The 15,172-nt window shown below is 50.9% G+C and overlaps 2 gene segments (V, D, J or C); both read left to right on the forward strand.

Annotated features, from left to right (window-relative positions):
• Window positions 1-284: 284 nt before the first annotated feature.
• LOC115271426 lies at window positions 285-3,223 on the forward strand. The segment is given in 4 exon segments: window positions 285-330; window positions 446-754; window positions 1,178-1,335; window positions 3,143-3,223. Coding segments are annotated over 4 exon segments (594 nt in total).
• Window positions 3,224-3,966: 743 nt separating this feature from the next.
• LOC112124201 lies at window positions 3,967-4,571 on the forward strand. The segment is given in 2 exon segments: window positions 3,967-4,055; window positions 4,171-4,571. Coding segments are annotated over 2 exon segments (447 nt in total).
• The last annotated feature ends 10,601 nt before the right edge of the window (window positions 4,572-15,172 follow it).

Consider the following 15,172-nt stretch of genomic DNA (forward strand, 5'->3'; position numbering starts at 1 on the left):
GGCACATTTCCCAGTCGGAGCTCTCCGCACTGGGATCACATTGGCTTCCCCTGAGCAAGTGATAAAGAAAAAGGGGCCTTTCTTACTTCTGTCACATGGGACCTTAGAGAGCGATTCTGCCCAGGCAATCTGCAGGGCTCAGCTTCGATATGAGATGCCAACAGTATCAGGCAGATTTGCATGAAGGGGCCGTTCTCCAGCGCTGGGGGTTTAAGAGAGAATCGGAGGGTCCCAGCCAGAGACCCGTTTGCCTCAGGAAGCCGAGCTCATCTGGATTCCCCACCATGGCCTGGGCCCCTCTGCTCCTCACGCTGCTCACTTACTGCTCAGGTGAGGGAATTGTTTGCTTCAGTGACAAAAATATGAAGGACACTTGCAGGTGAGGAGGTTTGTCTGTGAGGATCCAGAGTCCTTGTGCTGAGTGTGTTTGTAATGTTGATTTCAGGGGTCAGTTCACAGCCCGTGGTGACTCAGGAGCCCTCAATGTCGGAGACCCCAGGAGGGGCTGTCACTCTGTCCTGCAGTCTGAGCTCTGGAGCCATCACCAGCAGCAACTATCCAGGCTGGTTCCAGCAGAAACCAGGCTCTGCTCCTCGACAGCTTATATACTACACTAATAACAGACCCTCCGGGATCCCTGCCCGGTTCTCTGGGTCCATATCCGGTAACAACGCTGCCTTGACCATCACCGGTGTCCAGGCAGAGGATGAGGCTGACTATTACTGTGCTGTGTGGACTAGTAGTGTGAATCACAGTGATCCAGCCAGATGGGGAACTGAGACAAAAACCTCCCCTGGCTGCACAGTTTGGTTCCTGCCTGCAATCGATGAGACACTGATTGCTCCTCCTTAGACATTTCAGCCACCCCTTGCTATCAGTGGGGGGTGCTGCTCCACACACTGCCCATTCACTTCCCCCGGGAGAGAGCATGAAGGGGCCGTTCTCCAGCTCTGGGGGTTTAAGAGAGAATCGGAGGGTCCCAGCCACAGACCCGTTTGCCTCAGGAAGCCGAGCTCGTCTGGATTCCCCACCATGGCCTGGGCCCCTCTGCTCCTCATGCTGCTCACTTACTGCTCTGGTGCTCTGGTTTTTCCCCTGGCTCCCTGCAGATCATGTTAACTGGGGATAAAGTCAATGTTGAGTCCGTTTTACCCAGTGTTTTCTCCTCCTGTCTCAGGTTCTCTCACCCAGTACGTGCTGACTCAGCCGCCTTCAGTGTCTCCAGAGCAAAACGCTCTACTCACCTGCTCAGGGAACAGCACTGAAGACTATGGTGACACAACCAGATGGGGGAGTGAGACACAAACAACCGTCGAGGGCAAGGAGCTTCTAGAAGTGAGGGTGCTCCTCATTCCTGCGTGGCATATGGCATCTGTCAGAGGATGGGGGGTGGAGGTTGCATTTTTAACGAGCCCCCAAATCTTCCCACGCCTGTCTAGATTTTATCCCCATGGAAACCAGCTTTCATCTCTCTCCACCAGTTGTTTACCAAACTTCTCTTTGGAGTAGGGCGGGTAATTCACAGATCAAAGGCAGCTCAGGTTTATTCTTGTTGAGTCCTGACAGGGACTAATTGTGCCCTGTCTGCTGCTTGGTTCGTGTTCTTTCTCTGATCTCCCACCTGCTGTGGTACGGCCGTGGAATGAAGCAGGCAATTCCCTGGTAACATTAGACACAGCCTTTGAAACCATAGAAACCACCTTACCCCCTCCATGGGTTCCTAGAGCAATCAGTGGAATCAGTCCCTGCGAGAGACCCCTTCCCATTCACTGTTCTGCGCACTGGCTCTCTAAACGCCAGGCGTCTCTGTGCTGGGCACTGTGGGGCAGCTCATTGAGGCTAAGATTTAGTCATGGGTATTTTTAGTAAAAGTCACGGACCGGTCATGGGCAATAAAGAAAAATTCATGGCCCATGACCGGGCCATGACTTTTACTATATAAATACCTCTGACCAAAACTTAGCAGCTCCTGGGGCCCCGGGCGCTGCTGCTCTGGGGGGCCACAGGACACTGCTGTTGTGGGGGACCGGGGGCCAACGGCTAGCCCCTGCACTGGCCATGGGGGCTGGTTGCCCCCAGACTCCCCTGCTCCGAGGCCCCAAGGACCGCTGCTTGGGTGCTCCCCGGGGCCACTCCTGGGACTGCTGCTCGGGCGCTGCTCGGGGCCAGCCGCCCCAGGACTGACAAGAGGGATTTGTCCCTCTGGGCCAGCCGCACGAGCTGTGGCTGGTGCAGCTGGGCCCAGGGCAGCCCCAGGACCACTGCTCGGGCGCTCCCCAGGGCCAGCCACCCCGGGACTGCCTGAGCAATGGCCGGTAGGCTGGCCGTGGGGCCGCTCCAGCAGCCCTCGGTGTGGCTGGCCATGAGGCGTCGGAGCAGCCGGTCCCGAGGGTGGCTGCTCTGGTGGCCCTGGGATCAGCCACACCAGCCATTGCAGCTGCGAAAGTCACGGAGGTCGCGGAAAGTCACGGAATCCGTGACCTCTGTACAGAATCGCAGCCCTAGTCATGATGGCCGCTCTCCCAGGAGACGCTTCGTGCTTCTCATCCTCGTTTTATCATTTCCCCTCATCTAAATAAAAGTCATTTGAGCCCGAAAAGGATCTTTGTGTGCGGGGAGCATCCCAGGGCCTGAACCAGAACGGATGGAGACCGTGCCTCGCCCCCTCCTCTCTCTCTCACATCGATTTGGGGGGATTTAGATTGTGGCCCATGTTGGGCTTCAGCATTTGTACTCCCTACTAAATCCAAGAGGTCATGACACCGTAGAGCTCTCCTCGGCCCTGACCCAGCGCCCACTGACGTCAATAGAAACCCGCCCATTGACCCCCGTGGGCCCTAGAGCACTGCTGGTGCGGTGTGTGATGCCCTGCTCCATACATTGTTTCTGGGAGCAATGGGCAAATGTTGCATTTCAATGTTCATTAACTTTCCATTGGGCTCAAACCCCATCTATGCGCTTGGATGGGATTCATTCGCCTTTCAATTTCTTCTCCATGAACATCTCTAGTGGGGAGGGAGAGAGGGACGGGGGCTTGAAAGAAAGAAACGGCGCAAACACTCCTGCGAATGCATTGGCACGATGGTCCAGGTTACAAGTGTGCGCAGAGTTGTGTTGAACTCTTTGATTTCTCCCCTCCTAGTTATTAAATGTCCAGCCATTCCGTCAAAGAGCAGAAGTAAAACCAGGTGACCAGACAGACAACAAATCAAATAAGGGATAGGCAAAGCCCATCGTTCAGGAGCGACCTGTGGGATGCGACACAGTCACAGAATGTGTTTGTTACACAAATCAGAACCACAATTGTGTGGATGATTTCTGAAGAGAAAAAGGGGATAAATGCACTGAACGAACAGGTTTCTCTGTAGAAGTTTATGGGTTGATAATTATTTGTGTTTCTGTACAGTAGAGTGCTTCTCTGTGCTATTTCTCCTGCTTTTCTCTGCCTCCTTAGTGTCACCGATGTGACAGTCTGGGATCCTTGAGGTTTTTCTTTTGACTCTCTGGGGCAATATATCCTCTGTGGGGCGACTGGGAGTCTAGGTATTGTGACAAGTGAATCTCCATTATGGGTGCCTCTCCCTGGGTTTTCCCTGTGCATCAGCCTAGCTCAGTTCTGCTATGTTCTTTGGGTCACACACCATGTGACAAGAGTACATCAGGGTGCTAATGGTATCTAAAGCATCATCAGAGCTGTGGGGCTAATTAAGAAAAGAGCTACATGATTATGTGGCTCATTAAGATATCTCTGCATGAGTCTTCTACTACACGGCTGGGCCAGCTGTGGGGTCCGCCTTTATAAGCCAGGAGCTTGTCACTAAAACTCAGTGTCTCCTCCCATGGGGCCAGCTCTGGGTGGTCACATGGCCGCTCAGAGGAGAGGCGATTAGCATAAGGGGTGGAGCTTGCATACTGCTTATTTAGCAGGGTCAGTACAAGGGGCAGATACTGCCAGGCATTCTCAGTGTGACCACCTTTGTTTCTTGCGGGAGACTGAAATCACCTCACCATGCTCTGGGCTCCCCTCATCGTCCTGCTGGGGACGTGGTGCACAGGTGAGAATAGGGGGGGAGGGAGAGGATTAAAAGAATCCTGTTCAGTCCCCTGCAAGGTGAGGTACCAGGATCCGGTCTCCCTGAGCGCTAACACCTGTTACCGTTGTATCCCCAGCCTCCAGCGCCCAGCCTGTCCTGACTCAGCCGCCCTCCATGACCGCATCCCCTGGACAGACCGTCAAAATCTCCTGTTCCATGAGCAGTGGGGTCACTGTGCAGAGCTATCCCCAGAACTGGCTGCAACAGACGCCTGGCAGCCCTCCGCGATACCTGCTCTATTACTATAACAGCATGAGCAGGGGCTCTGGGGTCCCTGACCGATTCTCAGGGTCCAAGGAGAGCTCCAGCAACGTTTGGTATTTGACCATCACCAATGTCCAGGCAGAGGACGAGGCTGATTATTACTGTGCTGTGTGGTATAGCAGCGGGGGAGTGTCTCACAGTGATACACCCACATGGGGAAGTGAGACAGAAACATCCCCCGAGCAAATCGCATCCTCTCTGGCCAAGGTCTGAGCTCTCAGCTGTGCTGGCTGCAGAATTTGGCACTGGCTGTGACATCGTCTGTCGATACCAGAGACTTGACTGTGTGACGCTCACTGCGTCCCTGTGCAGGGAGTCAGGAGTTTGCTGGGTCTGGTGCTGGTGGCGTCAGGTTCTTCCACCTTTTCCTTCGCGGTTCGGTGTCAAGTGAACTCCCAAACTCTGAACGTGAATCTGAGCCCCAGCCACTGGGCTCCAGCTGGTTTTGTCTGGACACCCTGAGTCTGCAGTGATTTCACCGTCAACCCATTAACCGGCCCAGGGTTGTTCCGAGGTTTCACAGACTTTTCCATGACCCTGCTCTGAGTTTGTAAAGCAGCCCCAGAGCAGGTGAGAGTCTCTTGTGTTTGTATTTCAGTTCCTCCCCAGAACTGCAAGGAAACAGCTCTTCTTGGTCTCTCTCCCCTACCATACCCCCAGGGCAGGGCCGGCTCCAGGCACCAGCTTACCAAGCAGGTGCTTGGGGCGGCCACTCCAGAGAGGGGCGGCACGTCCAGCTATTCTGCGGCAATTCGGCGGAGGGTCCCTCACTCCCACTCGGAGCAAAGGACCTCCCGCCGAATTGCCGCCGCGGATCGCGATCACGATCGTGGCCTTTTTTTTTTTTTTTAATTTTTGCCTGCTTGGGGCGGCAAAAACCCTGGAGCCGGCCCTGCCCTAGGGATCCTCACTGTCTGTTAAGAGATAACAGTCAGAGCAGATATGTGAGCACTCTAACGTTAACCACTAGAGGGAGCTCTTCATCTACAATGTATGAAAGATGTGAGAAAATCCCTTTTTACTACAAGCTGCTGAGATACAGAAGTGGGTCTGGATTATAAGGGCTTTTCATCCGTGCTAAGAAATCTCACGCTGATAGCTTCAAGTACTCCCCCTGAAGCTTGTCCTATTACTAAAATACAGTCTTCATTATAGAGCACTTTCCCACCAGGAACCTCAAGATCTTTACAGTCATCAATGATTTAAGTTTCCCAACACCCATGCGCGGTATTATGAAGGCCTTTCTGCAGGACGAATGACACTCATGACACACTCCTACCTCACAAAACCCAGCTGACCAAAAAATAAAAAGTAAAAAATAATCCCCTGAAACAAATTAACATGAAACAAAAATTAACCAAGCAGCCAACTACAAAAAGAAAATTAATAAACTCTAAATATAACCAATCCCGCAAACCCTACCCCAAGCATAGTTTTTACTCCAAAATGGAAGGAAGGCCCTGCTGGCCACTGGGGACTTTCTGTGGAGAAAGCTCAGATACGATGGTGATGGGAGGCACTCTGAACCCCTAAGATAAGATCCTCGTTTTATAGATGGGGAAATCTAGGCTCAGGGATGTTTAGACTTTGGCCAGGGTCATTCATCACGTCTGTGGCAGAGCTGCTAATCAAACCTTTGTCTCCTGACTGCCAGAGCACTCTTCCAACCTGCAGGCCAGGCTCCCTCTGAAATAGTCTGCTTTGGAGTTCCATCACCCACACCTCCTCTTTCCTGTCTACGATCAGTCCCTTCTGCTGGCACCTCATTCCCTTGTATCTTTATACAGACACCGTAAACACTACAGAAATGCTTTCAGTGCAGTGATCTCTCGGGAGGATACTTCGTTGGTGTTTCCCTGATACATTTTCCCACCTGCTGAGAGAGGCTAAGCATGGATATGGACTTGGGCATTGAGCAAAAACCTGCCCAGAGTGAAATCCACCAGAGCTCCCCTGGAACTAAAGTCCTCCCTTTCCTCTTCTAGCCCACAATCCAATGGCATAAATCCCCTCTCCGAGTGCAGGTCTCTCCCTATCAGACTCAGCCCTTTGCGTCCAGAACTGCCCTGGGTGTAACTATCCAACAACAGATTATGGGTTATTATCCTGCCGTACAATTAGACCAGCAGCTTCCTTCGCTAACATAGCAGAAGACTTTGTAAGGTGCAGTGGATGGTCCCCAGGTATATAAAAGTACCCCCCAATGCAGTGCCAGTGTGGATAGGATATTTCTAACCCGAATGTGTAAAGGATCCTTTTATGGCTATGAACAATGGGCTCTGTATGGTTCAGTGACTCAGCAGGATGCCTTTGGCTCTGAATTTACGCAGAGAGGCCCTGATTCTCCTCTCACTTACACCGTTTGTAAACAGTTCGGCTGCATGAACTTCAGCGGAGTTACCCTGGATTTACACCGGTGAAAAACAGAGAAGAATTGGTCTAGAGATTGGCCCCGGGTCTGCTCCTCTCATATGTGTGAATGAAGATGCTTGAGTAGCCAATGAGCAGGGAGCAGATTTGCATGAAGGGGCCGTTCTCCAGCTCTGGGGGTTTAAGAGAGAATCGGAGGGTCCCAGCCACAGACCCGTTTGCCTCAGGAAGCTGAGCTCGTCTGGATTCCCACCATGGCCTGGGCCCCTCTGCTCCTCACGCTGCTCACTTACTGCTCAGGTACTACAAAGGGGAGAGCTTTCCCCCTGGCTGCCTGCAGATCATGTTAACTGGGGATAAAGTCAATGTTGTTGAGTCATTTTATCCATGTGTTTTCTCCTCCTGTCTCAGGATCTCTCGCTCGGTACGTGCTGACTCAGCCGCCCTCAGTGTCCGTGGCTCCAGGACAAAATGCTCAACTCACCTGCTCAGGGAACAGCATTGGTAGCGGGAATGTGCAGTGGTACCAACAGAAACCTGGCAGTGCCCCACTACTCATTATGTATGATAGTAGGAGCAGACCCTCCGGAATCCCGGAGAGATTCTCTGGGGCCAGCTCCGGTAGCACGGCCACGTTAACCATCACTGGCGTCCAGGCGCAGGACGAGGCTGATTATTACTGTCAGCTGTGGGAGACCAGCGCTGCTCAGTATCACGGTGACACAGCCAGACGGGGAAGTGAGACACAAACCTCCCGTTTCAGAGGGAACATGTCACGTTATTTTCTTTAATGTGCGCGTCTGTCAGAGGTGGGGAAGGTGCATGAAAGGAGATTGTTTCCAGTCAACCCAGAAACCTTTCCTGCCAGCTGTGGAGTACAAGTCACCTCCTCGCTGTCCCCATGGAGACCTCCCTACACTGCAGGGCTTTTATCCAGACAGTATTTAGAAGGGGGCTGGGAGGAGGGATGTATTTGTAAGCCGTGTGCCCTCACCTATGGGCTTTATAAACACTGAAAGGAAAACCTGGTGCCCCTCCCTGCTGCCTGGCTCTGTGTTATTGCTCCACCAATTGCCTGCTCAGATATCTCCCTGGTGATGTCAGCTGTCCCCTGGCAAAAGGACATGGCTGGGGCCTGTTTCCCAAACATGCACTTCCAAGCACAGATCACCCCTCCTTTGCCTTAGGGCCCAACAGAGAAGTTATACAGTGTGTCCCACGAGATAAACCTTCCTCAGAGAGGCAGGACAGTGGAATTATCCCCACTCCCAACCCAGGAGCTCGGAGCCCTGCTGGCAGGAGGACTGTCCTATTCCTCCCACATCCTGACAGTACACAAGAGGCAGGTCAGATCCAGAGGTGTTAGATGGTTGAGTAACAAGCAGCACTTTAGCAAAGGTTATGAGAGGCATCAGGGCGGCGTCTCAGGTTCTGGTCCTTGGCGATTTCTATCCCACCTAATCAGCCACTTGTCTCTTTAATGAATCTCCCTAAAGTGTTGGGCTGATCTCCATGCTGGCAGCAGGGTTGGAATATTCTCGGTCACGTCTCTGCTCACTGTCTGGGCAGCTTGCCCTCACCATCTCCCTTCTCCTACACAGATACAATTTGCACCTTAGTTCTAGTCTGACTTTGTCTAGCTTCATCTCCCACCCACTGGACCTTGCTCTGCCTTTTTGTGCTACATTAACGAGCTGTCGACCGTGAGAAAACTCTTCCCCGTGTAGGCACTTGTGGGCCTTGTCACCTCTTCGCCTGCTCTTGGGTAAACTAAATAGATCGAGCTTATTAAGTCTCTCACGATGAGGCCTTGAATCATTCTTGTAGTTCTTTTCTGAACCCTTTCCAACTTTTCAACCTCTTGTTTGAAGTAGGGACACCAGCACTGGGCGAAGTATTGCAGGAATGGTCTCACCTACCTAATAGTCCCCTGCTTATGGCCTCCAGAAGCCCCAGTGTGGCCACTGCCAGTCACACCGGCCATAACAGCTAATGTGGAATGCAAACAAACCGTACGTGTGAGAAAGGGCCAGAACGAGGAACCCTTGTGTGTTGCGGGACATCACACAATAATTGACAGATTACAATAAATGTTCATTATAATACAAATAACCATTATCAGACCATCTAAAACGATATTGGCTTAGAGACGTTTCCTTATTGTGTGAATTGAATAAATCAGTTCTTTAAAAGAAATCTGGAAAACCAAATTCCTTCTCCTGTACTATAGGGACTCTCCACCTGGGTAATAGGCAGGGTCTGAAGCCTGGATTTTCAGATTCCCAGCACTGACCTCTCTCCCTTCAGCTGCAGGAGTAACTGTTTTGCTTTATCCAAGCTAGAAGGGGAAGCAGCACAGAGTTTGCCAGGGGTTACCCAGCTATTTGGTAGAGTGCTGGAGATCAGGATTTTACTCCTGGCCCTGGATGGGAGTGTGGTCTGGTGGCTAGAGACAGACTCGTCAACACATAGATCTCACCCCTGCCCTCTGAACGGCAGCGTGGCTGAGACTGGGGTCTATCTTATTAGCGATGATCAGTGATAAGGGCTGTGATCTGCACAGAGCTCTGAAGAGTGGCAAGTGGAGGGGAGGATAGAACTCATGAGCTCATGGAGCCGGGACCTGTCCCTGCGGCTAATGGGTGCTCTGTGGAGGAGCTGCTCCGGGGACTGCAGAACATGCCTGGCTTGGCACAACGAGAGAAGAGGATCCAGCTGAAATGTGGAGAGCTCCCCTGACTGCTGCCATGAGGGGAGCAGCCCCTGACAACGAGCCCCTGGGGTGAGTTCCAGACTCCAGGCGAGAGCAGAGTCAGATTTAGTCTTTGAAACCGTGAACATCGCAGAAGTAAACTGGGGGTAAATATTTGCCGGTAGGCAGTAATGTCCTGCTCTGATTCCCTCCCCACCTTGCTGCAGTCTGGACACCAGGGAAGGGATCTGAGAGCCCCCGTCCCTACACCAGCCTGTATGCAAGAGCACACTGTATGTGAGATCAGCTCTATTCAGAGGAACATCAGCAAACTCCTTTATCCAGCCCGGAACTGGCTTCATCGTGTGGCTTATGGGATTGCACAGAACTCACTGAAACCCTCCTGGGAGGTGGGGACTCTGAGCATTATGGGATAGAGTCTAGCTCCACCCTCCCCAAGCCAATATGGAAACAAGTAACTCTTTAGTAATCAAGTTTTGACATTTCAGGTCCTGATTCATGAAAGCATCCCTCCTCAGGACAGTAATTAGAACTGCCCTGTATCGGGCCTGGTGTTGATGGTTCTCAGGTTTGCGTTGGTGGGCAATGTGGCAGGTAGATTCCCATCACCCAGAATCCCCATGCCCTTCCACTGCCCCCAGACAGTGGACAAGGTTCCTCATTAGTCCCAAGTCTCCCACGTGTATTATCACCCCATAAAGATCCCCAATGAAGAAGCTAAAACACCTGCAGCCCTACCATGTGGCCTGGAGAGCAGCGAAAACGTGGCTGCTGGCAAAGAACAGCTACCAGGCACATGCATCCCCAGCCACAGAAACCTCATCCTCCCGTATCATCTGCTGACTCCCTGCGGACTACAATTTCCCCTTTCCACTCCCCTAGCTTTGCTTTCGACTTGTCAATCATGGGCAAAGTGTATCCATTTCACTCTCCTCATTCCCAGACACTCACAAGTTGTGTTTGCTCAACCCATGAACCAAGTGTCAGCCCCCATGCAAACCTGGGAACTGTCAGGTCAAAAGAGGAAGGGTTGGGAAAGTTACAAACTACTGCAAACAAGTGTTTAGAATGGAAATCATCCCACAGTCTAATCGCCAACAGCCGCCCCTGTGAGCGCTCAAATACACCCTAGCAGAGTCAGCCCTGTGGAAATGCAACTGAACCAGTGACTTATACAGCAGGAGCTTCTCCCCAAAGGGTTGGTCTCCTCTCCCATATGGCTCTCTCTGTGTGATCATAGGGACCAATCAGATGACAGCAGATTAGCATAAAGGCAGAGCGTGGAGGCTCCTCCCGCAGGAGGATCAATATAAGGGGCAGATACTGTGGGGGATTCTCAGTGGATTTGGCTGGTTTTCTCCCACAGGCCTGAAATCTCCTCACCATGCTCTGGGCTCCCCTCATCGTCCTGCTGGGGACGTGGTGCACAGGTGAGAACATGGGGAGTGGATTAAATACACATTGACGTTACTGCTGAAGCCAATGCACAAACTGTGTCACTAGTGACTGGGGACGGACAGGGAGGGATTGACAGGTCTCTACCATACTTTTCAGGTTCCAGCTCACAGTCTGTGGTCACGCAGCCGCCCTCCATGTCCGTGTCCCCAGGAAACACCGTGAAACTCTCCTGCACCATGAGCAGTGGGACCAGCATCAGTGGCTACCGTGTGTCCTGGTACCAGCAGAAACCTGGGAATTCTCCACGATATCTATTGAATTACTATTCAGATTCTGACAAAGGCCAGGGCTCTCACACAGCTGATAACACCTCACACAGATAACTGCTCATCACAAGGAAATTCATCGCCTCACAAGTGCTCCCTCTTCATTTCTGATCCCCTCCCCACAGCTTTGCATCCCTACCGAGTTTCTGAGGCATGCAGGCCCTGCTGCAGAGTTTGAAGATCTGCTGGCAGAAAACAAAGGTAACAATGGTGCACAGCAACTTCTGGGGACTTTAAAGAGTCTACAAGGAGGAAAATCTGAGCCAGGAAGCACGACCCGAGGTCCTGGAACTGGGGGAGCTGGAATTAGAATAGGAAATGATGGTAAAGCTGTTAATCAGCTCTTAAGAAGTCATCATTGCTCCAAGTGTACCTGTCGCCACTAGAGGGAGCTCTTCATTTATAATATACTCAAGGCCCTTCCCTTCAGTTTTTATTTTGTTTAGTATTTCCTGGGAATTTATCAGTATTTATTACCCGCCCAGATCCATTTTGGTCACTAATGCGTAACCCAGCAGCTAGAAAAACGTCATTGCTATTACATGTTAGGCACGTATCTGGTGGTCATCACTAGGGTTGATGTAGATGCTGAAAGTGGTGCCATTTTTCTATATCATGTAATATTTAGACGTTATCGGGCATCCAATCTGGAAAAATCATAAAATCCCCAAAAGGGCCATAACTTGTAGAAACATATTTTAATTTTGACCAAAATTGGCAGAAAGCTTCTAAATACAATTGATAATGCAATTATGAACTCAAACTAGTACTGGTTTGGGAAATATTTGGCACCAGGTGAAATATTTTATGCATTTTCCTGTAATTTTTTGCCTTCAATTAAAGCAAAAATCTGTAGTTACACGACAGCGTGAGCTTGTTTGTACCGTGTAATACAACACAATTGTCATTATTTATAGAATGGACTGATTTAAGAAAAGCTTTGCTGTCTGCTATTTTTATGAGATTATTCAGATAATAAGATCCCCACCCTTACTTATAAAACATATTTTTGATGTTAACTGCTCGGCCAGAGACATAAGACTAAAGCACACGTGCTACAACTGTAATTATCTTCTTACTATCACTGAATACAATGATAGTACATGTAAACTACTTATATAACAGTTATGATTCCTAGTAGAAAGGTTGTAGCATGTCTTCATATGAATATATCATGTGAATAACAAAGTATAACCATGTACTCTTATGTAACCCGAACATATAACTACCAGCTACTGAATGTCTAATGCAACACCTCTTCTAGCTACCTTTACTCACAAAAATAGTCACCGTGATTTGCAGATAGTTCAGACATTTCAACTCCCCCTCGGAATTTGTGTCTGACGTGTTCACTACTCTGTTGCTACACTCATCACTGACACAGTTGCATGCATCAGAACACATGAAATCTTCCCTGCGGCCTTTGCATTTCCTTGTTGCACAGGTACTCTCACAGCCACAGGGCACAAAGGTAAGGATGGTTCTGGAGCAGGTGGCAGCACCATTGCTTTAGGAACAGGATGTCCCGGGGCTGTGCTATCTCCTATCCGTTGTTGACAGGGGACACCTGAAGATGCTGAACTGTTGTAGGATTCTTTATATGTGACTGGTAATTTGCACATTTCAGGTGCTGTCTGAAAGAGGCCATTGCTGGTGGCAGTTTCTCATTTGTTTTGTTCTTCTTAGCAAACAGCTCCTAGCGCGCGTTATCCAGAGATGGTTGCCTCTTCCCACAGTACAGGAAAGATACCAGGGAGACGTGGGCTGCTGACTCTGAAAAAGCTGCGGTTGGGTTGGGCTACAGTTACCCCCCTTCAAAATTTACTCATGACACTGAACAAGGACTACATGATTCAGCTGCTGCTTGGTTCTTCATTGACGCTCTGCTTCGGTCAGGCCTGTCCATACCCTGAATTCAAAGTAATGCTCCTAATTTATAAAGCCATCAACAAGCAAAGGCGTAGCTACTTCCTAGACTGTCGTATCATCTTTGATGTGTGACCATGTCTGAGTGTTTCTGCTCTTTGCCCTCCACACGGCTCATGCCGTAGGTAATGGGAGTAGGCCTAGCAATGACACCAGCAGGCACTTAAGACACGTCACAGTTGAAATCTCACGCTTATCCTTGGGATGGGAAGAAATCACTTTTCTTTTGCACAAAGCTATGGGGGGAAATAAGCAGCATTCACATAGATCGTATCTCACCAGCCTTCCCCTGACCTGACCAACACCCAGCCCCAAGCCCCCAAAATCCAAGCGTTGTTAGACTGTCACTTTGGTTGTAGGAAGTGGTGTGGCTGTGAGCAAGACATGGAATGCCAACAGGCACGCGAGACACACAAAGGCGGCAGTAGCTTTTCTGTTTAAAAGTGAACTTTCAAAGTGCGCTACAGTTCCCAGTCAGATTGGCTTGGAAGTTGGTATGCTGGGAGACGGCATCGGGTACCATTTGGGGTCATGGTCAGGGGGCTCCTGAGATACAGCCCTTCCCCTCCTGGCCAATGTCGTGTTTAATTTTAGTGGCTCTGAAAGACGCGGAATAGTGTCTGGGGTACAATTTGGGGGTCATTGGGTGAACAGAGCCTCCCCTTTCCCCAGCCCTGTTTTTACAATGAGGAAAACTACCCAGGGGACTCCAGCGGCGTTTTAGTTGTTGGTGCAGACAGCACGGACACAGCAGACATGCCGTGCTGAGCTGGGGAGAGAATGGAGAAGAAATGTGCTCCATACATGCCCCAGGCCCACCACCCAGACTTCAGGGGCACACTGTGTCCACACCAAGCCAGATCCACAACGGGACGTAGGTGCCTAAGGTCCAGTTGTAGGCACCACTGCGACCCAAAAAATCCCTGCTTGGCACCTAAACTCACTAGGCAGCTACGTTTTTGCTCTAAAAGTTCCCCGGGCCCCTGTGTTTCTGCCCCAGCATGATTCTCAAACTGCCCTGCCTACCGTGCCCGTGGGACTGGATCTGGTGGGCGTGCTCAGAGGCCACCGAACTCCACACAAGGTGACTGGGGAGGAGACAGCCTCCCTTATAACATGTAGCTCAATAGTTTGGGTATTCACCCAGGATAGAGCCTGGTTCCGTTTCCGCTCTCTGCCTGATGAAGAGAAGGGATCTGAACTGGGATCTGCCCCCTCTCAGATGAGTGTCCCGAGACGAGGAGTACGTCCCCCTCCTAACCCTGAAGCAGGGAAATGACAGGCCGACAGGGGAAGGATTGGGAAAGTTACAAATAACTGAAAACAAGGGGTTAGAATGGAAACTGTGGCACAGTCTGAACTCCAGCAGCCTCCACTGCGAGTGTTGAAATGAAACCTTGATCCTGGCAGAGGGTCATTGCTGGAGTGGAGCTGAGCTAGTGACCTTATAGAGCAGGAGCTCCTCCCCAAGGGATGGTCTCTCCTCCCACGTGCCCAGCTCTCTGTGATCAAAGGACCCAATCAGATAAGAACAAACTACAATAAAGGTGGAGCTTAGATGCTTCCCCCCAGTAGGATCAATATAAGAGGCAGTGACTGTCAGGCCTTCTCAGTGGATCTGGCTGTTTTCTCCTAAGGGCCCGAAATCTCCTCACCATGCTCTGGGCTCCCCTCATCGTCCTACTAGGAACGTGGTGCACAGGTGAGAACAGGGGGCAGTGGATTAAATAAATTGCTGCTGAAGCTGATGCACAACCAGATTCAGTAGTGGCTGGGGACGGACAGGGAGGTTTTGATAAATTTCCACCATATTTTCCAGGTTCTAGCTCGCAGACTGTGGTGACTCAGCTGCCTTCAGTGTCAGTGTCCCCAGGAAACACCGTGAAACTCTCCTGCACCTTGAGCAGTGGGACCAGCATCGGTGACTACTATGTGTCCTGGTACCAACAGAAACCTGGGAATTCTCCACGATACCTGCTGTATTACTATACGGATTCCAGCAAGGGCCAAGGCTCTGGGGTCCCTGCTCGCTTCTCTGGTTCCAAAGAGACGTCCAGTAATGCCGGCTATCTGACCATCTC

The sequence above is a fragment of the Terrapene carolina genome, unplaced genomic scaffold (genome assembly GCF_002925995.2).
Source record: "Terrapene carolina triunguis isolate 2854851 unplaced genomic scaffold, T_m_triunguis-2.0 Scaffold12911, whole genome shotgun sequence".
Classification (NCBI taxonomy): Eukaryota; Metazoa; Chordata; order Testudines; family Emydidae; genus Terrapene; species Terrapene triunguis.